This window comes from Elgaria multicarinata, chromosome 2 (assembly GCF_023053635.1).
Source record: "Elgaria multicarinata webbii isolate HBS135686 ecotype San Diego chromosome 2, rElgMul1.1.pri, whole genome shotgun sequence".
In the NCBI taxonomy this organism is placed as follows: domain Eukaryota; kingdom Metazoa; phylum Chordata; class Lepidosauria; order Squamata; family Anguidae; genus Elgaria; species Elgaria multicarinata.
Window position 1 is genome coordinate 86204642 of NC_086172.1, and position 27554 is coordinate 86232195.

At 43.9% G+C, this 27554-nt stretch overlaps 2 protein-coding genes across 4 annotated transcripts in view; one reads left to right on the forward strand and one right to left on the reverse strand.

Annotated features, from left to right (window-relative positions):
• The window catches only part of DEAF1 (DEAF1 transcription factor), a 37239-nt gene extending 25058 nt beyond the window's left edge, over window positions 1–12181 (reverse strand). For all 3 annotated transcript variants that reach the window (XM_063117085.1, XM_063117084.1, XM_063117083.1), the window contains exons 1-6: window positions 11872–12181; window positions 10016–10113; window positions 8601–8730; window positions 6118–6264; window positions 4210–4349; window positions 1899–1964 (exon numbers count right to left, since the gene is read on the reverse strand). In XM_063117085.1, the coding sequence (XP_062973155.1) occupies window positions 1899–1964; window positions 4210–4349; window positions 6118–6264; window positions 8601–8730; window positions 10016–10113; window positions 11872–12181 (891 nt within the window). The remainder of the gene's footprint in view (window positions 1–1898; window positions 1965–4209; window positions 4350–6117; window positions 6265–8600; window positions 8731–10015; window positions 10114–11871) is intronic.
• A 279-nt stretch (window positions 12182–12460) lies between these two features.
• Window positions 12461–25876, forward strand: TMEM80 (transmembrane protein 80). Its single transcript, XM_063117092.1, has 5 exons — window positions 12461–12830; window positions 16018–16034; window positions 19500–19593; window positions 19709–19801; window positions 25282–25876. The coding sequence occupies exons 1-5, from the start codon at window positions 12812–12814 to the stop codon at window positions 25485–25487; spliced, it is 429 nt and encodes a 142-aa protein (XP_062973162.1). The 5' UTR covers window positions 12461–12811; the 3' UTR covers window positions 25488–25876.
• The last annotated feature ends 1678 nt before the right edge of the window (window positions 25877–27554 follow it).

Here is a 27554-nt window from a genome sequence, read left to right on the forward strand (position 1 = left end):
ATTCCCAACAACATCTCATAAATTGCCATATCAACCTGCCATAATAAAATCCTCACTCTCCTCTCAGATTTGTACAATGAACTTAATACAAGGCCTTCAACAACTGTGTCCTAAACATGCTGTCTTGAGGGAGGCCCTTAAGCACGAACCAAACATAATGCTCAATCCTGTCTTAGTTTTAGCAGTCATCAGTCTGGGACTCTGATATGACACAAAGGAGGCTTCCAGTTACATTTTCAAAGTAGGAAATCTCCTTGCTTTTTTTCTCAGGGTTAAATCTGTACTGCTGTTACACGACAGCCTGCATTTTCACTCCTGAAACAAACAGAGCAGCTCCAAGGCCAGTGCTATGTGTTCTAGCCTATTTTCATTTCAGCTTGTTGTATTCTTTAAGGAACCACAGCGTTTATTGTTAATGAAATTTTTATTTTGTTTTTTATTTTATTGTTACATTTATATCCTGCCTTTATTCCTCTTGCAAGGAACCCAAGGTGGCATACAAAATCCTCCTCCTCTCCATGTTATCCTCACAACAACAACCCTATGAGGTAGGTTGGGCTGAGAGTCTGTGGGTTTCCATGGCTGAGTGGGGACTAGAACCCGGATCTCCCAAGTCCCAGTCCAACACTGTAGCCACTACACCACACAGGCGCTAAGAAATTTGGGACATGGAAGAATTTGAAAAGGGTGACCCACTCTAACCCTCCGGGTAGGCCTTCGCATACCCGCCCTGAGAAGAGTATCCTAAAGTCATCAGCCTACCCAGTCGAATTTTAAGATGTCTGGCTGTTATTTTTACAATGTATTAGCTTTATATGTTTTAATCATTTTTATGCATTTTATAACATTTTGTATTTTACATTGTTCCCCGCCTCAATGTAAGGAGAGGCGGGTAAGAAATAAATATATTATCATCATCATCATCATCATGGTATGTAACTACACAGTATTCAGAGAACAGGGCTTTTTCTGTTGCTGCCTTCACACTGTGGAGCCAACCAATGCTTCAGATTGTCCTCCACTCATCTCTAGGAATCTTTAGGAAACACTGTAAGGGCTCGATCCTATAGACTGCGCCCTTGCTGCTAAGAAGCCCCCGAACTTCCTCTGCCCTGCCAGGCAAAGCTGGCAGAGCGGGAGGAGCGGTGGAGGTAACCTTTGCCTCTCCCATCCTCTGATCACCTTTATTTTTGCTAGACAAGCTTTTCGGAGGCTCAGGATAAATCATACCCTGGCCTCTCTGATCTCTTCCTCTCCCCACCCACAGAACACACCCTATTCCCCATCTCTGAGGTCGATTTTCCAACCCTGGAGAGGCAGCTGGTGCAGTTCTGTCCATGCTGGCTGAAAGGGGTCAGAGTTCTGGGGTCAGATCTCCTACTCCTCCTTCTCATGTTGGAGTGCTGTCTCCAACCTCGGAACGGGTTTTCTAAGCCACCCTATGGTCTCTGGGATGCTTGCCCAGGGACCATAGGATTGCTCTCTAAAATGTTCTCATTGTGAATTTAAATACATTGTTTAATGATTGTAATTGCAGTAGCTTTATTGATTCTTAATGCTGTTTGAATGGAATCATTTAATTTACTATCAGTGTGGTGTTCATTTTTAAATAGGTGTGAGACCAAATAAATCACCACAGTCACTAATAGTCTCAGTTAAGTTTCTTCCACCAAACACTCAGCTTTAGCAACCATCAAAGGCAGCTTTGAGTTTCAGAGACCGAAGTGGGCATGTGGCCATCTTCCCTTTTAGCCTTTCCCTCCTAAGCAAAAGCACTCTTCAGCCTGCCACGGTTACAATTCTTCCTTTCTTGAGATGCTCATAACCTGAATTTATGGAAGTTCAGTTACACTGACAGCCGTTCCTAACCGTTTTTGAAGCAGCAGCTGCACACTCACCAGACTCATGTCATCGCAACAAGCAGCACAAGTGCACGAAGCAGCGTGAGGATTTAATATCCCATCCTGAATTGGGAGAAAAAAGCAGTATTAGGAAGGGGGGAAGGTCTCCTCCAAAATACGCCAAGAGGTCCATCTTACGGTCTCCTGTGCAGAACACAGGATCAAACTTAGGGCTCCCTGCGCTAATTTAAAGGGAGCTCCTTCCTGTTCCCTCCAAGCAATGGGACCTGGCCTGGAGCTAGCACCAAAGCAACACCAACCTTTGCATCCTACAGCAGTTCTTCTTGTTGGACATACAGCAAGGAGATTGCCCCTTGTTTCTTGGTGTTCAGCTCTGTTTTGCTTCCTTACACCTCCAAGTTAGATTACTGCAATGCACTCTACATGGGGCTGCCCTTGAAGATGGTTCAGAAGCTGCAGCTTGTACAAAAGACAGCGGCCAGGTTGGTAACAGGGACCAGAAGGTTCGAACATGCAAGACCAACTCTGGCTGAGCCCGAATCAAGGTGCTGGGTTTAACCTATAAAGCCTGACATGGCTTGGGACCACAATACCTGATGGAACGCCTCTTCTGACATGAACCTATGCTCAAATTCTATGGTCCTCCTCTGGGTGCCTACTCCGAGGGAAGCTCGGAGGATGGCAACTAGGGAGAGGGCCTTTTCTCTGGTGGCCCCCCAATTATGGAACAATCTCCCTGATGAGGCCCACCTGGCACCACCATTGTTATATTTTAAGCACCAGGTCAAGACTTTTCTTTTCTCCCAGGTATTGAACAGCATATGTTGAGTTTTAACTGACTCCAGAACTAGCTTTGGCCTGGCTGAGTATTTAAAATTGATTTAAATGTTAGCTGTTCTTACGGTTTTAAATTTTGTATATTGATTTTTAATGTTCAGTCTTTTAATCTTTGTAAACCGCCCAAAGAGCTTCGGCTATGGGGCGGTATATAAATGTAATAATAATAATAATAATAATAATAATAATAATAATAATAACAACAACAACAACACAATAATAATGTATCCAATGTTAGTCCTAATCAGAGTAGACGCAGTTAAATGAACGGGATTTAAGTGAGCCTAACATTAGATACAATCCATTATGACTTAGTGGATCATATTGGGTGACTCAGAAAATCACTATCTCTTTATTAGTAGTATTACATCTATATCTCGCCTTTTTTCCTCTTGCACAGAACCCAAGGCAGCTTAAAAGGTCCTCCTCCTCTCTATTTGATCCTCCTAGCCTGATCTACTTCACAGGGTTGTTGTAAAGATAAGAAGTTCCCTCAGCTCCTTGGAGGAAGGATGGAACACAAGAAGAAACGAAAAGGAAGGTTGGAATACAATAACAGAGGTAGAAAGAAAGAGAGCGAAAACCTTAGGTGGCAGGAGCGTTAGCATTAGCTCCTGATGCCCATTTAAAACAAAGAGACACACTAAAACAACGACTAAATAAAGTAATCAAAAAAAGTTATAAAAAGAAGCATTTTCCAAGATTAAATTTTTGTTTTAATATCTTGCCACTCAGTTACCCTCTCTAAGGGCATTGTAACATAATCAGTCAAGAACATAAGAAGAGCCCTGCTGGATCAGACCAAGGGTCCATCTAGTCCAGCACTCTGTTCACAAGCAAGATGCCCCAGGAGGGTTTGCAATGCAATAGCTTCCTCTGTTCCCCCTACTCCCACACCCATTTTTATTTTGTGGAGCTCAGTGCTGAGGCTAATTGCTTCTGAATACAATAATCTACTTTCTCCCAGTTGAGGACTTGTTGGTCTTACCAACTGGAGGGCCTTGCTAGGAGTTCCTTTCTTTTCAGGAAAACTAACATTTCAGATTGCACTGTTTCAAGTTCTCTCCAACATTGCCATCTGGTGCACACTTACCTAGGAGTAAGTCCCATTGAATTCAGCAGTGCTTACTTCTGAATTAACATGCATGGGATTGGACGGTTTGCACTCATGCGACTAGACTTAGGATTTACGTTGTGTCCAGCTTCTCTACTTTATTTATTTATTTATTTATTTAGCACCATCAGTGTACATGGTGCTGTACAGAGTAAAACAATAAAATAGCAAAATCCTGCCGCATAGGCTTACATTCTAATAGAATCATAATAAAACAATAAGAAGGGGAAGAGAATGCACCAAACAGGCACAGGGTAGAGTAAAACTAACAGTATAAAAGTAAGATCAAAATCAAGTTTTAAAAGCTTTAGAAAAAAGAAATTACCAATGATGAAAAATGTACCTTCCAACCTCCATAGTCGAGAAAGAAAAGGGGGAAAAAGAGTTCCATCTTACATGAATAAGGCACTGTATCGGCCTTCCGGCATAACGGATGCTTCTTTTCCAGTCCTTGCTGCTGGCTCTTCCGGCCATGGCTTCAAATTCAGTGGGGCTGTACCAGTTGTCCCCTTGCTTAATGCAACGTCCTCGACCACCTAGAACCAGGCAAGCGAAAAAGATGAGCTTCCGGTTAAGAGATGCTTTGCGCAGGGATGGCTCAGTTAAGTCTGCGAGGCACTTCCTCAGAGACCTGCAGCTCTTCCAAGCTTAAGCACCCCCAAGGGCCTAGAGCATAGAATCATAGAATAGTAGAGTTGGAAGGGGCCTACAAGGCCATCAAGTCCAACCCCCTGCTCATTGCAGGAATCCACCGTAAAGCATACCTGACAGATGGCTGTCCAGCTGCCTCTTGAATATAGAATCATATAGAATCAGCCTTCCCCAACCTGGACCCCTCCAGATGTTTTGGACTACAACTCCCATCAGATGGGAACTATAGTCCCAAATATCTGGAAGGCCCAACTAGGGCAAGGCTAACCTAGAGATTAGTTGCAGTTAAATAATAAGCATTTGAGGGGCAAAACAGGAATCACTTCAAATGTGTTGTGCTATCAAGGCCTTTCTTTTTTTACTCCACAGTAGATGCAGGGGTCCCAATCTGGATCTTAAAATCTCCCTGCCCCTTATACTAGAGTCACAATCTGGGGCCCTACATTACTCTAGAATAAAAAATAAAAACAAAAAGACATGGCTGTCTTTTAAATAATGTCTATTTTGGTTCTGACGCTGTATGGCAAACACTTGACCATAGGAGAACAAGCCCAGGTCAACAAATGATGTCCATTGGGACATCAGTGTCCGCTGGAAGACAAGACTGTGTTTGAATCGATAGCCGAAACAGGCTGGGTTCAGTTCCAGCTACAAGATCATAAGAAATCCCTTTGGCACCCACCTTGGCACAAAGTGAAGGGAGAGGATATAAATCCACTTTTTCTTTGTACCAAAAGCCCTCCTGGGTGTTGAGTTAGATGTGACCATCTAACTCAACATCCAGTTTCCAGCAGTGGCCAAACAGATGCCTTTGGGAAGTCCATGCGCGGGGCATGAAAGCAAGGGCCTGCTCTGGTGGTTGCTCCCTAGCAACTGATCCTGAGAGGCATCCTGGCTCTGAAGCTGGAGGACCCACATACTAGTCGCTTCCTCACACCCCAAAAAGTATTGCCAAAGCTAAGGCTCCCACTGCTCCAATAGACTGAGCATTCACTCTCATTCCGGCGCACGTAAGGACATATACTTGTTCATCTTCCCACTCACATCTGGACATATAAGACTGGAGTGGATAAGCAGGCAATCCATGGGAGAGTTTCCTGTGGGCCATCAGCCTACCTTTCAAATTGCCAACAGACTTCATAGGGTCTGTCCAGCCATGTTGGTTGTAGAAATCAGAGACTCAGTTTGGTGTGGGACATCTATCATGAGGTCAGAACAAAATCTTGGGAACTGGGAGAAGGGGCCCAGAAAGGCCGTGCACAGAATGGCTTGCATTCAATACAGCATTCCTGTAAGGATGCTCCAGCAGGCGGGATTCTCTGACCCCCTCCTGTAGCATCTCTCCTGGAGACCCCAGGAAAGTTTTTGGGGGTATGCAGGGCCTGTAGTGGTGGGGGGCTAGAGATTCCCTTAGGTTGGGTCCTTGCACTTGCACTGACACAACATGAAAAGCAGAGTCTGCCCCATAGCTGGGATTAGTTGAGCCCTAATTCTATGGTGGACATACCCTGGCCTGCCGCACCATCCCCCACAGAGATATGACCTGGAAGCTGGTCAAAACTACTCACTGCTTTCTCTCAATCTTTAAGAAGAAACCCTGAAGGATTGCTAACCACCCTCTCAGACCGGAAACGGAGGTCGAGGCGCCCTTACCTGAGCCAAGTCGGTTTTTGTACAGGATCCCACTGATATTGCGGCATCGCACAGGCAGCTCATTGTCGTACACTGAAGGGTCCCAATTATATTTTGTTCCCCCTTTGTCTTGTCCAGATGTTAAAGGCGTGGGAGGGGACTGAGGCCCTGCAGATTCAGGGAAAGGAAAGAGGGTCACACAAGGCAAGCAGTCTCCATGCCTGCCTCTTGCGCAGGAAGACAAAACGCTGATCCTCAAAGTGCCATCTGGCCAATCAAACAAAAGGGAACAGTAAGTTCCCTTATTAGTTAAAAGGAGGAAAAACAAAAACAAATGTTAAATCAACTTTGAGCAGCACATTCCTCAACTGAGAGCTGTTTGAAATGCAGAAACCGTGCGGGAGGGGCAGAGGGTGTTGCTACTTCCCATGCCACTGCCTTTCCCCTCTAGTCCCCCCTCCCCTGGGCCGACCCCACTGGCGCGAGGAGTAATCACATAATCCAGTCCTCCCACGTGGTTTCTGCATCGCAGCCATTGCAATCCTGCAAAACCGGCAGCCCTGTGGCTCGCCTTACGTATGCACTGGCCCTGATTTGTTGATTCCATAAGACTGGATTAGCTAATAGGTGGAATAAAAGTTTTTGTTTGTTTAATAAAGGCAAGGCATTAAAATAAAAACCAACAGTGTTCAAACAGCTCCTGCACCACCACATGGCGAACAATGAAATGCCAGCACAGCAGGCCAATAACAATCTTGGAGTAACAAGAAAAGCCAAAGGCAAAGGTAGAACCAGGCAATCTTCAAAACGGAATATTTACAAAAGTTTATTTACAGTGCCAAGGTACTGCCTACGCGTTTTGAACGCAACTGCGCTCTTCCTCAGGGCTGTCTCTATAACAGCCCTGAGGAAGAGCGCAGTTGCGTTCAAAACGCGTAGGCGGTACCTTGGCACTGTAAATAAACTTTTGTAAATATTCTGTTTTGAAGATTGCCTGGTTCTACCTTTGCCTTTGGCTTTTCTTGTTACTCCCCCATGGGGTTTTCCTTGCAATAACAATCTTGAACTACAAAAAAAGGTATGACAGACTTCTCCATCCTCCAAACCAGTCCAGATGTGTTGGACTTGCAACGCTCACCATCCTAGCCAGCATGGCCAAAGGAGTGGTGATCCAACACATCTGGAGGGAGAAGGCTGAGATATGAAGTTGAACTGCTCCTTCTGTGTCATCACTCAAGGCAGCCGCAGTCATTCGGCTGGCTCTGCTGGCCTTTGAAAAGTAAAAGAATGTTACTTTTAAAAGAGACAGAAGCAAAGAGACAAAACTTACCCATTATGCCAAAATTTTACCAGTGTAAAAAACTAAGATTTTATACAAGCATCTATACAAATACAAGTTATACGAAGTCGTAAAATCTTAACGCTTCCATACTTTGTTGAAACTGATAAACGGCCCTCCTGAACTGGGATACTTGGCTCTAAGGGCACAATCCTATGCATGCTTCCCCTTGCAGGCTGGGGAATGCTTGGAGTTGTAGGATGTTTTTCTGTCTAAACATGCATAGGATTGCACCCTAAGTTAATGTATGTCCATACTTAATTCATTTAATTTAATTTATTTCTATACTACCCAATAGCCAAAGCTCTGTAGGCAGTTCACAAAAATTGCAAAATAGAATATAAAAATCTCAACATACAAATTTAAAAACTATTTAAACAGCTAAAACAGTTACAATGAGATGCCAGGAACTGATAAAATAACTGACATTAAAATCCTATTATTGCTGTCAATCGCCTGTAAGTAGAGGACAGGCTTAACTTGGAGCTAAAAAGATGACAATGGTTGCACTAGGTGGACCTCAGTGGGGAAATTACTCCATTCGGTGGGCTACCACGATATGAAATCCAACAGTGTCTATCTGTCTATTTATACACCTCCAAAATCTGGTCCGGGGGCTTGGGGAACCCTCTGGAGCAGACTGGGAGGGGTGCAGAGGGCAAGAGAGGAATGGGAAAATTCCATTTCCTGTGCCGAAGTCATTTATATGAATATTAGGTTGCAGCCTGACTTAAGAGTAAATCAATTTAAAATAATGAACAAGTTGGTCATGACCAACTTAATCCCACTGATTCCAATGGGTCTACCTTAAGTATTTTTAAGTCTGTATCCAACACAATATGCTTATTTCTCCAAAGATCCAAAAACGTTGTGATCCTATTGCAAATTTCTCTTGTTTTTGTCTCTTCCATCTCTGAATTCTAAAATTTCGCTTAGTATTATTAATTGAGCCTAACTCAAGTACTCTTGCTGAATGCATGGGTCATTTGGGATAAAAGAGGATAGTTAAAAAACAGGCTAAGAGGTAACAATCCAAACATTACAAGTTCAATTTAAGACAAATAAGAGACACAAAAACATATCAGTAGAGTTCCGACCCATTAAAAGGAAGGGAACTAAAATCTAGGAGTGAGATGTCTATGAGTCCTGCAAGACCGCATCATACCTGGAGTAAGAGGTGCCGATGCCCCCTTGAGCCCTGCCGTTTCTACAATGCTGCCATCCGTATGAACCACAATCAGAGTGGCTTTCTCAGCATTCAAGCTGTCCCCAATTTGAAGAGCTGTTCTTCCAGACTGCAGAAAAAGGAAAGAGCACAACTTGATAGGCATGTTATAATTCTTATGATCTTAATGGGCCTATTCACACATAAAAGCAGCAAATCACAGGTTAATTAATCGTGGTTTGTGTGCTGTGCATGAGCCACTTCTGATGTGAATATCGAAGGTTAATTTAGATTGCTTAATTCACCAACAAGAAACAACCCAGTGTCTGGGTTCACACATCACGAAGCAATCTATGATCGGCACGATCGGAGGTTGTATGCTCAAATTAGAAACAGCTTGCAACAAGTCAAATTAAATATATTAATTAACTCACAATTTGTTGCCATTACATGTGAAATGGGTCAAAATCTTATTTACAGATTCATAAAAAGCTGCTATGGAAATAACTGGGTAGATTTTTGCGTTTCCACTTCTAGGAGGAGAGGGAAGATGAGCAATCTGCACCCCTCCCTTCCTTCTCCTTCCATTGAGTGGGGCAGAAACACAGGTCCCAGAGTTCTGCTGTGCCAATATTGATTGGATTGGGGCCAGTATGTAAATAAAAGTGTAGTTACAAATGTAAGGCATGCAAGCTTATTTATTATCGTTTAAAAAAATGTTTTATTGTAGTTAAAAGCAAGCAAATAACACCAATTCACTATATTATACAAATATATGCAGAAAAAAAATCCTCTTCCAATATGTTCAGAATTAATTGTGATACAAAAATAAAATGTGAGGCAGTCTAAAAACAATAAGAGAGGTCCCTACCCCAAGGACCTCACAATGTGGTTACTAACAGAGCAAATCACAAACTGATCAGGTTGTTGTATTTCTCTGCCAGTCAACAGCATCAGTGCAATCGAACATAGCAGATAAGTTGTAGGAAAAACTTAGGACACCTTTACACATTTACAGGTCCCTCCAGTGTATGCTTAGCGACAAACCTGGGTTTGCCTCCATGTAATATCTGAAATTGCTCAGCATGGGATTACAAGCAACAGTACAGAATAGATTTCTCCCACTATGGCCACAGCTAGACCTAAGGTTTTTCCCTGGATCATCCAGGGGTCACACCTGTTCATCTAGGTGACACACAGGGGATCCAGTGCTCAGGCAGGAGCGAACCCTGGATGATCCCAGGATAAACCTTAGGTCTAGCTGTGGCCTAAAACTGCTAAAAGTAAAACTGTGTAATTGGATTGATGAACTAAGACAGCTACACGCACATATAAGCTTGCTGTTACCTATCAAAAAGGAAATATATATATAATAAGTATTTGGGGGTGTTTATGTGAACTAACTTTGACCTTACCAGCACATGTCCTGAGATGGATGCTGCATTTGCTACAGAAGTAGTGAATACGTTGTCTGCAGAGGCGCCCACGTTAGCGACAGTTACTGTGGTCACTTCTGTGAAATAGAACCAAAATCAGTTTAATTGCCTGCAGTTATGCAATTGCATATCCATTCTGTTTTTTCTTATATTTTGCTTTCTGTGAAACAAATTATTTAGAGGACAAGTCGGGAACTTCTTTCAGTCCAAGGGCGGAATTCAATTTCAGAGAAACTTGGGGGGCACATTCCAGTGGTGGACGGGACTAAAGGCAACCCCCCCCCCAAAAAAATGCTAGCATATTTTAGCTCAAAGCTTTTACTGCCAGTAACTAAGTCTTAGGAGAGAAATTTCAACCTTCATTGGGGGGGGGGGGATGACATGCAAATACTGGAAAACCACTTCAATGTTCAGCCATCTGGGGTATCTCTAAAGACCAGATTTTGCTGAGATTTCCCTCCCCTGATCTAGAGGGTATCACCTACATGTGGTCCATCGTGGCCTTAAGAGTGCCCCCCACCCCACCTGCTACTGCTCCCACACTGTGGAAACTTCAGTGGTGCAGAGGCAAAAGCCCCAATGGTTTGTTGCCAAGATGTGGTAGCAAACCAACAAGGAGACTCAATGGCCTGGTTCAGACAACACGCTAAACCATGCTGCTTAATCACAAAATGGTTAATGGATTCCCTTAACCATTTTGTGGTTAAGCAGCATGGTTTAGCGTGTTGTCTGAACCAGGCCAATCCTTTCAAGCGAAATGTGGCCCTTTTGAATCTCCGTAGCAGTTTGCCAACAATGTTTTTGTTGCTGTGGGCAGTGTAGTGACCGGAATGTACCCCCCCCCCAAGGAGTCTGAGGGATGGAAAGTGGGCCCCCAGGCCACCCAAAGTTGCCTACCAGATCTACATGTTTTCTCTCTCCCTGAAGTGTACATTTCAATACATAAAATGTTTATATTAACATTGGCTGTGTGAACACAGGTAATTATTGATAAACCACCAATATATTAAGTGATTCTTTGAAGAACAGCTGGATGCAACAGAGGACAGGAAACCTGTCCATTGTAATATTCATTTTGAACTCTTTGCTTCAGCTGATTTTTGGAGTCCAAGGTCTACACTTTTAAGGAGTGTACATTATTTAGGCTGCAATCCTGTACACACTTACCTGATAGTAAGTCCTATGGAGTTCTGTAAGACTTACTTCTGAGTAAACATGCATAGGATTGTACTATTAATTTGCATTTGTACTTGACTATTTCTTGTGTTTTATAAATCAGACTGATCCTTCAGGCCAGGATATGCAAGAAGTGCATATGGACAATCTTAAAACAATTGTGTTTAGGGTTGTCATACCGCCCCCACCACTACAAGTAGGACTCTTGTAGTTCCCCACTCCTCAAATTGGTTGTCAGACAAAAAATCAACAGGTGCAGCTTTCCCCTGGCCTGAGAATGACAGGATGGTGGGGAAACCTAAAGCTGCTGGTCTTCCGTTTGTCATATCGCTGTGAAAGGTATAGCAGCCGTCAAGAATATGGAACAGGAAAAAATAAAACAGTTCTGGCATTTTCTGTGCTTCAGAGCCGATTCACACATGCATATATATCGCGTGATTTCTATACACGCGATGACTAGTAGTAGCCGAAGCGCGTCCGAAGTAGTTCCACAGAAAAGCGTGCTGCTTGAAAATCCCTTACGTGACGTGTCGCTCACACAAGCGAATCCTGACTTAAGCTAAGCGCGCCAGCCCGCCCGTGTGAACCTGCCCGCCGTGTCAGAACGGGGCTTAAAGGACTAGCCGGCTGGTGGTGCGCTTCTGCGCATGCGCGCTGACCTGCGAAGGCGGCGGCAGCGGCAGCCGCGGCCTCGTCGGCGCTCGGCAAGGACTCGGCGCCCATCTCGATGTGTTCGGCATCCGCCGCCATGACCGTCACGGCCGTCACCTCCTCTTCCGGCTCCGCCTCCGAGCCAGGAGCCTCTCGGTGGTGATGGTGGTGGTGATGATGGTGCTGCTGCTGCGGCTGCTGCTCTGACTCCTCCGCAGCCGCGGCAGCTGCCGCTGCTGCAGCAACTGCAGCAGCGGCAGCGACCGCCGCCGCCTCGGCCAAACCCAGTTGCTTGGCGGCCGAGTCCGAGTCCTCCATCCGAAGTGGCCTGGGGGTGGGGGGGGGGTGAAGGCTTCGAGGTTAGCCGAGCCCGTCCGAGTGAGAGTTATTCTCCGATCTCTCCCGAGCTCCACATTGAGGGATCCCGAACAGGGAACCCAACTGCCCAGGGCCTTCTCCGATCTTGCCCGAGTACCGCCGATGGCAAGCGTTGCCCGGTCTCCCCCCTCCCTGAGTCGGTTTCGGTCTCACCCGGGCAATCCCGAGCAGTTTCCGAGGTGAGCCGACTTCTTCCGATCAATCCTAAATCCACTTGAGGCGATCTAGAACTGGGCCGAAATCTCGCGAAGGTGCCCGAACAGGTCTAGGTTACCCATGGCGTCTCAAAGCGACGACCTCCGGCGCTTGCCGAAGAGGCCCGAGTCCTTTCGGCTGTGACCGAACCTAGGGGAAGGGCCGAACAGCGACGAAAGCTTGCACAATCCCGCCCCTCGCAAACCAGCCCGAACAGCTCCGAGGGAACCAGCAACGAAGTCGCTCGTGCGGTCCCGCCTAGCGCGAAAACCAACGGACGGCAATTTGTTAAGGCTCGCGAAGCGCCGAGCGAGGCTGCGCAAGGACTGTCGGGATGCTGGGGAGGAATTGAGGCGGGGCGGGGCGTGAGGGAATATGGCGGCCGTCAAGCGAGGTGAGCGCTGAGGCGCTGTTGCGGCAAATTCCGAGGTGTTACGCCGGGGTAGGGCGGCTTAGAGGAGTCGGGCCCGACTTCCCTAATTTTTACGTCCTGGTCCATATCCCGGTTCCGAGGCCGGCCGGTTTTGGGGTTGCCGCATTGGCCTCGGGTGGGTGAACGGGTTACTATGGCAACCGCGAAACGAAATCCTGTTGCACCGTGTACAGCCTGATCTTTTAGTGTTTTTACTCCGAAGTAAGTTCCGCTGAGTTAAATCGAACTTACTCCCAAGTAAATGGCGAAAGGGTTGCAGCTTTCCAGTGCGATGTGCGGTGCTTTTACGCAGAAAACCCAAGGGCTCAATCCTACCTCACTTTAGACAGAAAACCATTCCTACAACTCCCAGCATCCCGTCAGCCAGTCATGCTGGCCGGGGCATGCTGGGAATTGTAGGACTTCTTTTCCTGTCTAAACAAGTATAGGATTGTGCTCTTAGGTGGTTATAAATATTTATTTACTGCATTTTAATTCCACTTTTCAGACTATTATAGTCTCCCAGAGTGGCTCATCTGAAGAGAGAGAGAGAGAGATGGGCCCTGCTATAAGCATATTGTCTGAACGGGGTCATTATCACTTCATGCAGCAAGTGAGGTGCCTCACATGACTGAATGCTCCTCCTTCATCTCCCCGCCCCCCATATTCTCTAGAGAGGAAACTAGGTACTGGGATAAAGGGTTGTGTTCTACCCTATCTTTATTCCTGATGTTAGTTTTCTATGTGAAGGGGATTTTCTGAATAATGAGGCTCTCTCCATTCATTCATTCATTCATGGAATCTCCTCCTGCATCCAGCCTAGACAGGTTTACCACCTCAAGTGAGAATTAAGCCAAAGTCACACAGAGATCAATGAGATTTTACTCCATAGTAGAGTTCAAGGGGATTTTACTCCAGATGGAAAAGAGGACATGGTTCCTGCTTCATCTTTTAACAGTTGTGTAAAAATATGGATTTCAGCAGGCGTAGCTTATGCATCTTTTAAACTAACTAACTGGTTAATTTGGTATGAAGTTTTATAGGTAATGAAATAAACTGTTGCCTATGGAGAGTAATGTTAAATAAACCAAATTTTCTAAGTGGCTTTGACTTTGGGGGGACATAACTACTGGAAGGCTAAATTGTTGTAAGTGTACAGAGTGCTGGACAGACCCAAGAGACCTAGGTTCATAAGTATGCTGCTGATCCACGGGATGACCTTAGGACCATCACTGTCTCCCAGCCTAACCCACCCCATAGGGGTTGTTATTAAGATAAAATAAGGGGGTGAAATCCTGTGCTCAATGGAAAGGGTTACAATTTAAAAAATAAGAATAGTTATTTTGAATTAATCTAAAGTAAATTGAATGCACTGTGATATGTATGTGGAACATGCTTCTGTACTAGCATTGATTTTTTCCTCATTTGTCTCTTCAGAGCCATTAGAATAGCCACACAAATCTAAGGCTGTTGCTCTGGCAGACAGAGACAAATTCTGGAAAGGATGGTGTCTGTATAGTTACGCTTTGCCTTTTATTTTTGCTGTTAAGCTCCAATCCTACACCTAGATTTCTGTAAGCTCAAGTGAGCACAGTGGTACTTATGAGTAGACATGTATGGGATTGTGCTGTTAATATAGCAGCTTCACTATATATTCGGTGCTTTGAGGTCCGTAAACAGTAAATACCACAGGCATAACTCATATTGAGAGTTTGTGACTGTACACGATCTTACATATTCTGAGTCAGAGAGGTGCAGAAGGCTTTCAGACTGGTGTAAGAGGAATAAAGATCTGTCCCTCAGCATACTGCCTGACCACCTTTGCCCCAGGTTTTCCCTCTATCATTTCCAGCCTCCATATCCTCTGTAACTGCAGAAGATAAAGAACCTGCATCTTCTCAGGATCTGGATCAGCAAGGAATGTCCCTCTGAACTCATAATTATCAAAGATAAATGTCCATAACGAGAAAGGAGATAGCTAGCTAGATAAACCAGCTGATAGTTATTACGAGTGGCATTTCAAAAAATAAGAGCTATATCCAAATCTTTTCCCCTTAAAATAATGTGGCATTAATTGAAATTGATGCATGGAGGGCTATTCACTGAGATTTATTTTCTTCCAAAATGGAAATCACTATCATGCTGTAAGATGCTGGGCTAGAGAAAATATATTCTGTTTCAACCAGATATAACAAGTCAGACCTTGATGAATTAATTAGCAAATTTAGAAATGATACTATGATTCATTCACTAGAGGGAGGTAAAGAACTGCTTTGTGAAAATGGGTTACACTTGAAGAGATTTATATAAGCCTAAAATGCATGTCAGTGATGAATAGGTCTTATATCAAGCACTGAATTCTTGTTGTCCTGCCTAGTTTAATTTTATCTTGCTTTAAAATGTCTCAGTCTGATCAATGTCTTTTGGCTATATTCCATTAACTGCTTATTGCCCAATCCTATGTGTTTTTACCTAAAAATAAGTTCCACTGTATTCTGTAGAACTTACTTAGTACTGTGTTTAGGATTGTAGCTCTAAACAGGAAAATGTGCACAAGGTTACTTAGGGCACAGTCCTATGGGGATTGCCTCTGCACTTCTCCACTCTGCATTTTAGCCAGATGGACTTTTTCACCCATCCAGCTGGCATGCATCGGAGCAGGAGGGAAGGAAGTTGGGAGGCTTGGGGATATGGCATAAGCCAGCCTCTCTAGTCCCTTCCCTGCCCACAGGCCTTTACGACTTTGGAGAGGCAGCCAGCATGGTTTTGTCTGTGCCGGCTAAGAGGGGGAAAGATTCCTGGCTCTGAGGTCAAAGTGCTAACTCTGACATCAGACCCAGGAATCCAAACTATCCTATCCCCCCACCCCCGACTCTATCTAGGGGCCATAGGATTTGTTTCAAATGATTTGTGTACCACAATATTATCACTGCAAAGGATGATACTGGTATAATTTCTCAGAATTGTGTTAGAGCTTTGAAGCAGACTGTGCATGTTTTAAATTGGTTATTGTCGCAGCTTGGATTGCTTGCTCTATGGAATTGCTACTTTCCCAAAGGACTGGAAGGAAGTAATTTCTCCTCTAAAATGTATTCAGCCTTTCTTATGTTTTCAATCTTTGGTTCAAAAATATATATTTTAGTAATTGTTATGTTTGTCTTATGAACAGGAAGAACATCATCTGTTGTATCCTTTCTCTTTCATTCAGATGCCCAAATAATTATATATGGCAGTTTTTAAATGTGTTCCGGGAAACCCTAGGATTCCTTGGAAGGTTATTTGGGTTGTTTCACTAATGAGAAGACCAGTAATGGTGGATAAGCTTCTGTGATGACAGCTTGCCCACTACTAGCAATCTTCTGCAATGTGCAACTGCCAGGGAGTGTTAGGTGTATTCTGGGGCATATTCTCAGTTTGCATGAGCCTTGCGTGAATGGAATATGGATTATCAAGCAGGTCCCAGAATATAACTCTAGTGCACAAGCATTTCATGGCAGACAAGCTGGTGTGGCGATTGCTCCCTAAAGATAGAAAGTTTGAAAAGTACTATTTTATTGCATTGAAATAAATATATTTATTTAGAAATAAATTCTATAAAACAGTAGTTTCAAAAGTACTATTTTATAGAATTTATTTCTAAATTCTTAGTGAAGTTTAGTGGAGATATGCAGAAGAACAGTATGTTAGTAATTATGGAGATTAGTGGATGATTGGTCGATATACGAGAAAACTAAGAAACGAAGTGATCAGAATGATCCCTTTGCATTAGATAAAGGTCACAGCCATGAGATATGAATGACGCAATATGCAAAAAATTCCCCAAAAAACATTCCAGAGAGTCTTCGAATATTTCTACTACTACAGTCCTTCCACTTTTGTTCCTCATTCTTTTATTCTGAAGAATTTGAACAGCCAGTTTATTTTCAGTATACTAACATCCATCCTGCAAGTCAGAATCCACATATTACCGGTATGTCGTCTACAGCAAAATCCTAGGTATGTCTACTCAGAAGTAAGTTTCATTGAATTCAATGGGACTTACTCCCAGGTAAGTGTGCATTGGATTACAACTTTAATCTCGAAATTGAGGGACTTTGTCCATTAAATAACATAAAACCAAACAACGTTTACATGAGATAAGATATTAATGTTCAAATTTCTCTGCTAACCTAAGTGGTTGTGGCTTCTTTAGTTTCATTTTTACCAAAAAATGGCTGGGTATTGGTATGTAGGGGTGGTAATGAGCACTTTCAGAAATTCACATGTTTAAGTATTGCTTTTTTTTAGAAGTCTGACCAAAACTACCAAATGTTTCTGTTTGTGCAGATATATTTCAGGTATTATTTATTTCTTAGAATTATTTATTACCTGTTTTTCAGGATACAAATCTTTCCAAGGTGGCTTACAAGTAACATCAAAATATATTAGTAAAATCACAATAAACAATATTAACATATACAATGTCATCAGGATCCTTTCCACAGGGCAGTTGATGGTAGCTGGCCTAGCTGGAACAGGAGAAGGCATCTGGTCTCTTCTTCACACCTAGAGCCCTTCCCACAGAGCGACGTAAATGGGCCTGTGGGGATGGCAAAAGTCCAGGTGGAATAAGAGTAGGTGCTCCTATATTTATCAGATGCCTATGATATTATCAACATTCTCCACTTAAAGCGTTGCTAATGAGCTGTCTCCTCACCTCCAACCTGGGCCTAGGATGGAGTGTACACATGGACTGAGATACAGAATCCCATTTGGGCATAGGATTCTCATTGTTGGTTATGGAATGGCAAAGCCCTCCACATGGGAAGTATTTGCTCTCCATTACTAGTCTCCTTTGCTAGAATGCAGCCCTGATTTATAAAATGATAATTTTTCAGGCCATGGTTAGCCAAAGGACTGCAGAAATCTTTGCAAGCTGTGGGAACTATTTTTTTCTTTACATTGAAATCAAACCATTGTTACTTCTCCGTAAGATGTAATAATAATAATAATAATTAATAATAATAATTAATAATAATTTGTTACCCGCCTTTCCCTCTGGATCGAGGTGGAGTACAGCACAAATAAAAACACCATATTAGCTTCTATAAGACTTTCAAGTAACCCAAGTAAAACAAAACCTTTGGTTTGAAGAAATAGTTTTATAGAGGATTTTTAAACTTTTATAAGTCCTTCTATGCTGACAGGTTCCACTAGAAATCGTACCTCTAAACTATATTGCATTGTAATATCTTGGACGGCCTGTAGCTAGGTAGTAGGGTACACACTTTGCATATATGAGGTCCCTGTTCAGTCTCTAGTTAAAAGGATTTCATGTCGCAGGGCTGAGAGAGACTTATGAGATCTTGCACAGCTGCTGCCTGTCCTGTGTACTATAGACAATACTGGGATAGATGGAGATTCTTGAGGGGTCTGATTCTAGGAGCAGGGTTGGGAAAATCACAAATGTTCACAAACAAACCATGTCTCTAGATAAAATAATAACTTTTAAGAAAGGTTATGCTTAAAAGTATTTTAAAACTTAACTTTGGAACAGCTGTTTGCTGATAAGACTGTTAAATTGGCCAGACCACTAAATCCACACTGGAAGCATCTCTATGAAACCAAAAGCCACATTCTTGGATTACATGTTGGAACATGGAGGTTTAGGCTGAAACTCATTCTAGGTATTATTATTATTATTATTATTATTATTATTATTATTATTTATTTATTTATTTATTTATTTATTTATATAGCACCATCAATGTACATGGTGCTGTACAGAGTAAAACAGTAAATAGCAAGACCCTGCCGCATAGGCTTACAATCTAATAAAATCATAGTAAAACAATAAGGAGGGGAAGAGAATGCCAACAGGTACAGGGAAGGGTAAGCAGGCACAGGGTAGGGAAAAACTAACAGTAGAAAGTAACAGTAGAAGTCTGCACAACATCAAGTTTTAAAAGCTTTAGGAAAAAGAAAAGTTTTTAGTTGAGCTTTAAAAGCTGTGGTTGAACTTGTAGTTCTCAAATGTTCTGGAAGAGCGTTCCAGGCGTAAGGGGCAGCAGACGAAAATGGACGAAGCCGAGCAAGGGAAGTAGAGGCCCTTGGGCAGGCGAGAAACATGGCATCAGAGGAGCGAAGAGCACGAGCGGGGCAATAGTGTGAGATGAGAGAGGAGAGATAGGAAGGAGCTAGACCGTGAAAAGCTTTGAAGGTTAACAGGAGAAGTTTATATTGGATTCTGAAGTGAATTGGAAGCCAATGAAGAGATTTCAGAAGCGGTAGCGAGGTAGCGAGTGGCAGCATTTCTGGCTGCTGCTTCATTGATACACATTCAACTCTCTTTGGTATCCTGATCCATGCCAGTTTCTACTACCACACTATATTCTGGTGTTCTAATGACCGTATACTGACAGCTCTTTCTATTCTTCTCTATGGATGCTACAGTTTCAGGCCCATTGTCAATTCTGGAAATTGTAGAATGCTTGTTTAGCTATAGGCCATAACACCGCCTTTCACTTCAGTTAATTAAATGTTATAAGCATTAATGGGTAATGTTTATAATCTTCAGCGCTGTATTATCATCTAGCACTAGTACAACATGGAGGAAGAGGAGAAACATGATGTGATTATTTATAAACCATTTTCCTTTACACTATATGTCAGTTATCATCTGTTCCCTTACAGATTCTTTTCTATTTGAATGGGGTTTATTATATGTTTTATTTCTTGGCAACCTTGCTGATGATTATTTATAAAAGTAAGTCATTTTAAATACACATCTGAATGATTTTTTCTACTGAGAATTGTGGACTTAATGCAACATGTCTTTTGTTGTTGTTGTTTGTGTTTATGTATACTTTGCTCATTGGCAGGTCAAGTTTTCACTTACCCAGATAATTACTTGACGCTTGATCTTATATTGCTGTTCATTATGGCAATTCTAGAAGCAATCCGACTATACTTTGGTAAGTTGGATCACATTGTGCACATTGGGATCATTGTTAAATATTAATCTCTTTACAAAGATATGTGTCAAAACATGCTGATTCAAAGCAGCAAGCCAAGTATGTTATAAGGTATTTAAAGACTTTTAATGTTAAACATTAAAGTAGCTGATTAACCTGTACGGGCAAAAGTGCAAATTAGACTTTTTCTTCACACTAGTTAAAATAAGGCTTTTAACTGGTTGACTGACTGCCCAATGCTGTTTGCATGTGTGCTCAGAAGACAGTTCCTTTGAATTTGGTGGAACCTACTCTGAAGTAAGATTGCAAAAAGGTTGCAGCTTAAAGGATGATAGTGTCTAGGTGAATGTTAAAACCATGGAAGATACCATGGAAAGGGCAGGGTCTGGTTTGCCAGCTATGGCAGGGCTTCTTTACACAGCTGGAGCAACAGAAGCACTGTAAAAAAGAATATCACTAATGTCACTGCTTCCATTATAGTGTGAGAGGCCATAGCCAGTCTTCAGTGTGTGCAGTTCTAGCAGCTATCCAGTAAGATTCTCATTTTTCTTACATTCAGAGTAGAGTACTTGACAAAAGGCTAATGAAACTACTTACACATTATTATAATTTGTACAGCTGCCTCCTGTAGTTACACTTATACCAGGAGTTTGTCCTTTGGTATCTTTAGATATAGAGACTGATCTTATATGCTACTACATAGTATTTAAAGTTTACAATAGGTTGGAGCACAAAGGGCCAATGGAAACCTCTACCCCTTTTTCTAGCACTTGAACCTGGGCTTGTGGGAGGGCTATCTGTGGTTCTTTCTGCTCCATCCTGCCTCCACACAGGATAAGTAGCCACTTAAAGCTGCTCTACCTGCCTTGCAGGTCATCTGGTAGCTGTTGAAGCACAAGGAAAACCTAATGGTTTCCATGAGTAATCACTTTAATTATCTCTGGTAGGCTTTACCAACATAATGACTATGTGTAAGTGCCATTTTTCTTTTATTCTTCAGTTAGGAACCAAAAACTAGTATTGAGCTAGTTGTACTGGCTTTTGAATAAGATTTTGGGCTTAATTACATGAAGCTTTTATTGCATGCTTGTGATTCGTCACGCACTGAAGTCTGCGGGTCCCTTATATGATGTCATCAGCCTGCAGGGCATCTCCTTTGCTTTTTGAGCTTTATCTTGCTTTCAAAAGAAACTCAATAATAGTTGTGCTTTGAACTCTTTTCCATGAGAGTTAGCGGATCCTCCAGAACAGTGGGTGAGGTGGCACATGGCAGTTAGAGAAAAGGAGGAATGGATGAAGAGCACTTCCACACTTATCCGCCAGTGGGAGCGTTTTGAGTGGAACTTCACTCAGGGATGTTCCCACCAGCAGGATAAAAGCTCTAGATCCTACCCAGTATTTTTTGCCATGAATAATTTTTAGTCTATTAAAATGGTACCTTATTTTATTTATTTATTTATTTATTTATTACATTTTTATACCGCCCAATAGCCGAAGCTCTCTGGGCGGTTCACAAAAATTAAAATCATCATAAAACAACCAACAAGTTAAAAATACAAATACAAAATACAATATAAAAAGCGCAACCAGGATAAAACCACGCAGCAAAATTGATATAAGGTTAAAATACAGAGTTAAAACAGTATAATTTAAATTTAAGTTAAAATTAAGTGTTAAAATACTGAGTGAATAAAAAGGTCTTCAGCTGGCGACGAAAGGAGTACAGTGTAGGCGCCAGGCGGACCTCTCTGGGGAGCTCATTCCACAACCGGGGTGCCACAGCGGAGAAAGCCCTCCTCCTAGTAGCCACCTGCCTCACTTCCTTTGGCAGGGGCTCACGGAGAAGGGCCCCTGTAGATGATCTTAAGGTCCGGGTAGGTACATATGGGAGGAGGCGTTCCTTCAAATAACCTGGCCCCAAACCGTTTAGGGCTTTAAATGTCAATACCAGCACTTTGAATCGGGCCCGGACCTGGACTGGCAGCCAATGAAGTTGTAAAAGGACTGGCGTAATGTGATCTCGCCAGCCAGTCCCTGTTAGTAAACGGGCTGCCCTGTTTTGTACCAGCTGAAGCTTCCGGACCGTTTTCAAAGGCAGCCCCACGTATAACGCATTGCAGTAATCCAAACGAGAGGTTATCAGAGCATGGATAACTGTAGCTAGGCTATCACTGTCCAGATAAGGGCGCAGTTGGTATATCAGCCTAAGCTGATAAAAGGTGCTCTTTGCCACTGAGTTCACCTGTGCCTCAAGTGACAGTTCTGGATCGAAGAGCACCCCCAAACTACGGACCCGATCCTTTAGGGAGAGTGCAACCCCGTCCAGGACAGGGCAAACATCACCTCGCCGGACAAATGAACCACCCGCTAACAGTACCTCCGTCTTGTCTGGATTGAGTCTCAGTTTGTTAGCCCTCATCCAGTCCATTACCGTGCCCAGGCACTGGTTCAGAACAGTCACTGCCTCACCTGGGTTTGATGAAAAGGAAAGGTAGAGCTGGGTGTCATCCGCATATTGATGACACCTCAGTCCACATCTCCGGATAACCTCCCCCAGCGGCTTCATGTATATGTTAAACAGCATAGGGGATAAAATAGAGCCCTGCGGAACCCCATGGCTTAGGAGCCACGGCACAGAGCAATAATCCCCCAGCACCACCTTCTGGAATCGGCCATCCAAGTAGGAGCGGAACCACTGCAACGCAGTACCTCCAACTCCCAGCTCAGACAACCTATCCAGAAGGATACCATGGTCGATGGTATCGAAGGCCGCTGAGAGGTCCAGGAGAACCAACAGGGTCGCACTCCCCCTGTCTCTCTCCCGACAGAGGTCATCCCACAGGGCGACCAAGGCAGTTTCTGTTCCAAAACCAGGCCTGAAACCCGATTGAAATGGATCTAGATAATCCGTTTCATTCAAGAGTGCCTGGAGTTGTCCTGCAACCACCCGCTCAAGCACCTTGCCCAGGAAAGGGATATTAGCCACCGGCCTGTAGTTGTTAACATCTTCCGGGTCCAGATTAGGCTTCTTCAGGAGTGGTCTAATTACCGCCTCTTTTAAAGAGGCCGGCACCACTCCCTCTCTCAAGGAGGCATTTACAACCTCCTGGACCCAGCCGGCGATCCCCTCCTTATTTGATGTAATGAGCCACGAGGGGCAAGGGTCAAGCACACAGGTGGTCGACCGGACTTGGCCAAGCACCTTGTCCACATCCTCGGGCCTCAATAACTGAAACTCATCCAATAAAACTGAGCCGGACGGCGCTCTGAACGCCTCTACTAGTGGTGCTGCATTAAGTGTGGTGTCCAATTCATGACGAATCTGAGCGACTTTATCTTCAAAGTGCCGTGCAAACTCGTCACAGCGTGCTACCGAGGGTTCAACTATCTCACGCCCTGGCCCAGAGTGTAACAGGCCACGAACCACTCGGAAAAGCTCCGCCGGACGACACCGAGAAGACGCAATGCTGGTGGAAAAGAACTGCCTCTTTGCCACCCTCACCGCCACAGAGTAGGCTCGATAGTGAGCTCTAGCCCGTGTTCGATCAGACCCAGCACGAGTTTTCCTCCACCTGCGTTCTAGCCGTCTCCCCTCTTGCTTCATCGCCCTCAGCTCAGATGTATACCAAGGAGCTGACCAGGCTCTGCTCAGAGGGAGAGGACGCTTGGGCGCGATCGTGTCAACCGCCCGAGTCATCTCTGCATTCCACAGAGCGACCTGGGCTTCGACAGGAGCACCGGCCATATCAGCAGGAAAATCCCCCAGAGCCCTCTGGAATCCATCGGAGTCCATTAGCCTCCGGGGGCGGACCATTTTAATAGGCCCCCCACCCTTGCAGAGGGGAAAGGCCGCCGAGAGTCTAAACCTCAGTAGGAAGTGATCCGACCATGACAAGGGGGTAGATGTTAGTTCCCCCACTTCCAGATCACCATCCTCCTGTCCAGTCGAGAAAACCAGATCAAGTGTGTGTCCCTTTGCATGTGTTGGGCCGATGACATGTTGAGACAGCCCCATGGTTGTCATGGCAGCCATGAAGTCCTGAGCCGCTCCGGATACAGCAGCCTCGGCATGGAAGTTGAGATCCCCCAGAACCACCATCCTGGGGGTCCTCAACACCAGGTCCGAGACAACCTCCGTCAGCTCAGGCAGGGAGACTGTTGGGCAGCGGGGTGGACGGTACACCAGCAGAATCCCTAATCTGTCTCGAGTACCCAACACACAGTACAAACACTCCAGACCAGCACTCGACTGAACAGGAAGCCTAGAGAGGGAGATTGTATTCCTATAGACCACGGCAACCCCCCCTCCCCGGCCCTCGAGTCTATGCTGGTGCTGCACCGAGTACCCAGGAGGGCAGAGCTGGGTGAGAGCAACCCCACCCAGTTCACCCACCCAGGTCTCAGTGATGCATACCAGGTCAGCCCCCTCATCCACAATCAAATCATGGATGAGGGAGATTTTATTCTGGACTGACCTGGCGTTCAGCAGCAGCACCACCAGACCCGAGAGCAAGCTGATATGGCCACCAGGAACTATCCGGTTGGGGTAGGAACCAGAAGAGGGAATAGCTGTAAGGAATCTATCCCCTCTTCTCCTCATCTGGCCTGTTCCTCCCCTAGCACCATACCTCCCCCTACCCGTGACCACAGTTATGTGGGCATCCCCGTATCCCCCAGAGCTCCCCAGGCACATATTAAAAAGTAATTAAAATGTATTTTACAATTTGCTGCTGGTTGGCTGGTTGGAGATCTTGCAGGTACAGTAGAATGGTATCTCCTATGTGCGCCGCAAAGTGCGGCGCCAAGTGCGCACTCGGCGCCGCACTCTGCGCGTCGCCGAGGCGCAGCCTCTGGCAGGCTTCAGATGTACCTGTTAGGGAGAGGTGGAGCACTCAGTCAGCTGACGCCCAGCAGGTGAGGGGAGAGACTGCAGAGGGAAGCCCCAGCAGTCCCTGTTCTTCTTTCCCCCCCACCAGCCAAACACACCCCACCTTCCCAGCCTCTGGCAGGCTGCAGATGTACCTGTTAGGGAGAGGTGGAGCACTCAGTCAGCTGACGCCCAGCAGGTGAGGGGAGAGACTGCAGAGGGAAGCCCCAGCAGTCCCTGTTCTTCTTTCCCCCCCACCAGCCAAACACACCCCACCTTCCCAGCCTCTGGCAGGCTGCAGATGTACCTGTTAGGGAGAGGTGGAGCACTCAGTCAGCTGACGCCCAGCAGGTGAGGGGAGAGACTGCAGAGGGAAGCCCCAGCAGTCCCTGTTCTTCTTTCCCCCCCACCAGCCAAACACACCCCACCTTCCCAGCCTCTGGCAGGCTGCAGATGTACCTGTTAGGGAGAGGTGGAGCACTCAGTCAGCTGACGCCCAGCAGGTGAGGGGAGAGACTAGTTTAACTGCTTGTCCAATATATACTGGAATTACTGTTTCATTTTGCATTTGGATTCTTGTGACTGCTGTGCTTGTCATCTTTATTTTCACTAGGCACTAAAGGGAATTTGATAGAAGAAGAGGCTCCCCTGGGGATCAGTCTTGTGATCACTGCTGGCAGCGTAATTCTTTCTGTCTACTTTCTGGCATGGCAAACATATGTCCTCAGAGCAGATGTTGTTATTAATGTTGTGTTGCTTGTTACATATGGACTTGAAGGAATTCTACAAATCATAGCCATTGCTGCATTTGTCAGCTAATTCATGTTGCTGACAGGGGTACATCTGTCTTCTGTATTATCTTCAAAAAGCATTCATTTTAAACTACAGTGGTGGCCAAAATTGTGGACACTTTTTGAAATTTTCATGTTTTGCAACTTTGCATGTTTATAGAAAATGTTCTGTTTCACGAAATGCAAATGTTTATATATCAATTGAAAGACCTCATTCACGTAATACAACAATCCTGCTTCTTTTCCTGGGTGTCCAATCAACTCTTTTCTTTGGTGCCATTGTTCTATTTATGATGTACGTATGTACACTTTTAATTTGAGAAATACTTCAAATATTCACACAATCTCCAATTGCACTTCAGTTACAGAACAAACCGCAAAACTGACTTTCCCTAACTTAAAACATGATGTATCGCAGCTACCGCCATGTAATTGGTCCCTAGAACAAGGACTGTGATTGGCCAGTAGGGTTTTCATTTCCAATCCGCTTCTTCACTCAATCATACCTGTTTGTTTTTAGACTGAAGTAAGCATAACTTTTTTTTTGTACTGCAGATAGTTTCGTTCTGTTTTTTGTATTGAATTCAGCATTAAATTCTCTTTCAAGTGATATATAAACATTTGAATTTTGTGAAACAGAACATTTTCTATAAGCATGCAAAGTTGCAAAACATGAAAATTTCTAAAAGTGTCCACAATTTTGGCCACCACTGTATATCCTTGTAAAAGTACATGGGGTTAATGTTCTTAGCTTTAAAAGTCTGGCAAAACTGTTGCCCATCACATGGCAAAAGTTTGTAAGGTCTTGAGGAACTACCATGTAACAGGTTCTGCAGGGTCATTCTTAGCATAGTTTATTTAGCAGTGATGTAGGCTTGCATGGGCAAACAAACTTGTTGCTTGTCCATAGTATATCTTTGATGAACAGCATTATGTTGCAGGAAAATGTGTGTTTCTGCAAATATTCAGGTACATGTAGCAGACACATATCAGAGATCCATGAGTTACATCCAACATTAGTCCTAAAAGTAGGCCCGTTGAAATGAATGGGGTTTCAGTTAGTCATGAATTGTTAGTTCGTTTCTGTGGGCCTCTCTAAGTAGAACTAACATTGGATTCAACCTCATGATAGCCCACAGTTCCCCATTGGATATTCAACACAAGATTACAGACATTGACCTCTCGCTTAAAGTTAGTGTTTTTCACTGGGAGGCACACAGCAAACAGGCAGCATAAAATACTTAGTGAAGTGTGAAACATCCTTCAAAATAAATATAAGCCAAGGCCATGCTCTTACGTTTTGCTACTTAAGGTGATTACACGTTTCAATAGGCTTACAATGGAATAAAATTAAGTCATTCATTAATGAATCAGACACTGTGCATACGCATTCATTGTAAGCATTTCAAAAGCATGTAAGCTTATTAAATTACTTGGAAATGGGTATCTTAGCGGTACATATACTAGTAGGCCTAGTTGAACAAGTGAATTTAATGTAAGTGAACCTTTGATTTCAGTGTAAGTATTTCTTTCCACTAAATAGAAGTAGGATTGGATAGGATTGGTTCAGACATATTGCATTCCATAAAGAATTCTTGGGCTCACAAATTCTCTCTTCCTCTCTCCTTCTTTGTGTGTTTCAGTTACCTCCCTCTTTTGTGGCAAACCATAGTTTGCTGTTACATTTAAACTAGACAAACAATGGTTTGTTTAAATCATACTTTCCTATGAGCCAGAATTTGAAACCAGTTTGATCATATTTTCCAGTTCTGGTTTGCAGGAACAATGCCTGGTTTGGATGTAATGGTTAGTTGCAAAAGAGGAATTCAGGGAGGGTGCAAGGAAAGACGGTTTGTTGTTACATCTGAACCACCCAAGCTGAAGTCTTTAAGTATGGATTACTTTCCAAGGCAAATAGTATTTTCATATTCTAAATTTCCAGTTAAAGTCAGAATTACAGGTTTCAAAGAATTGTTTTCAAAGTGTTTGGGTGATGATTATAACCTGGTTTCTGCATAATGGGTAACTGTAGGTTAAATAACCCATAGTTAGCTGTGGCTGCACAGGAATGAGCAAGCACACTGATCATTCCAGT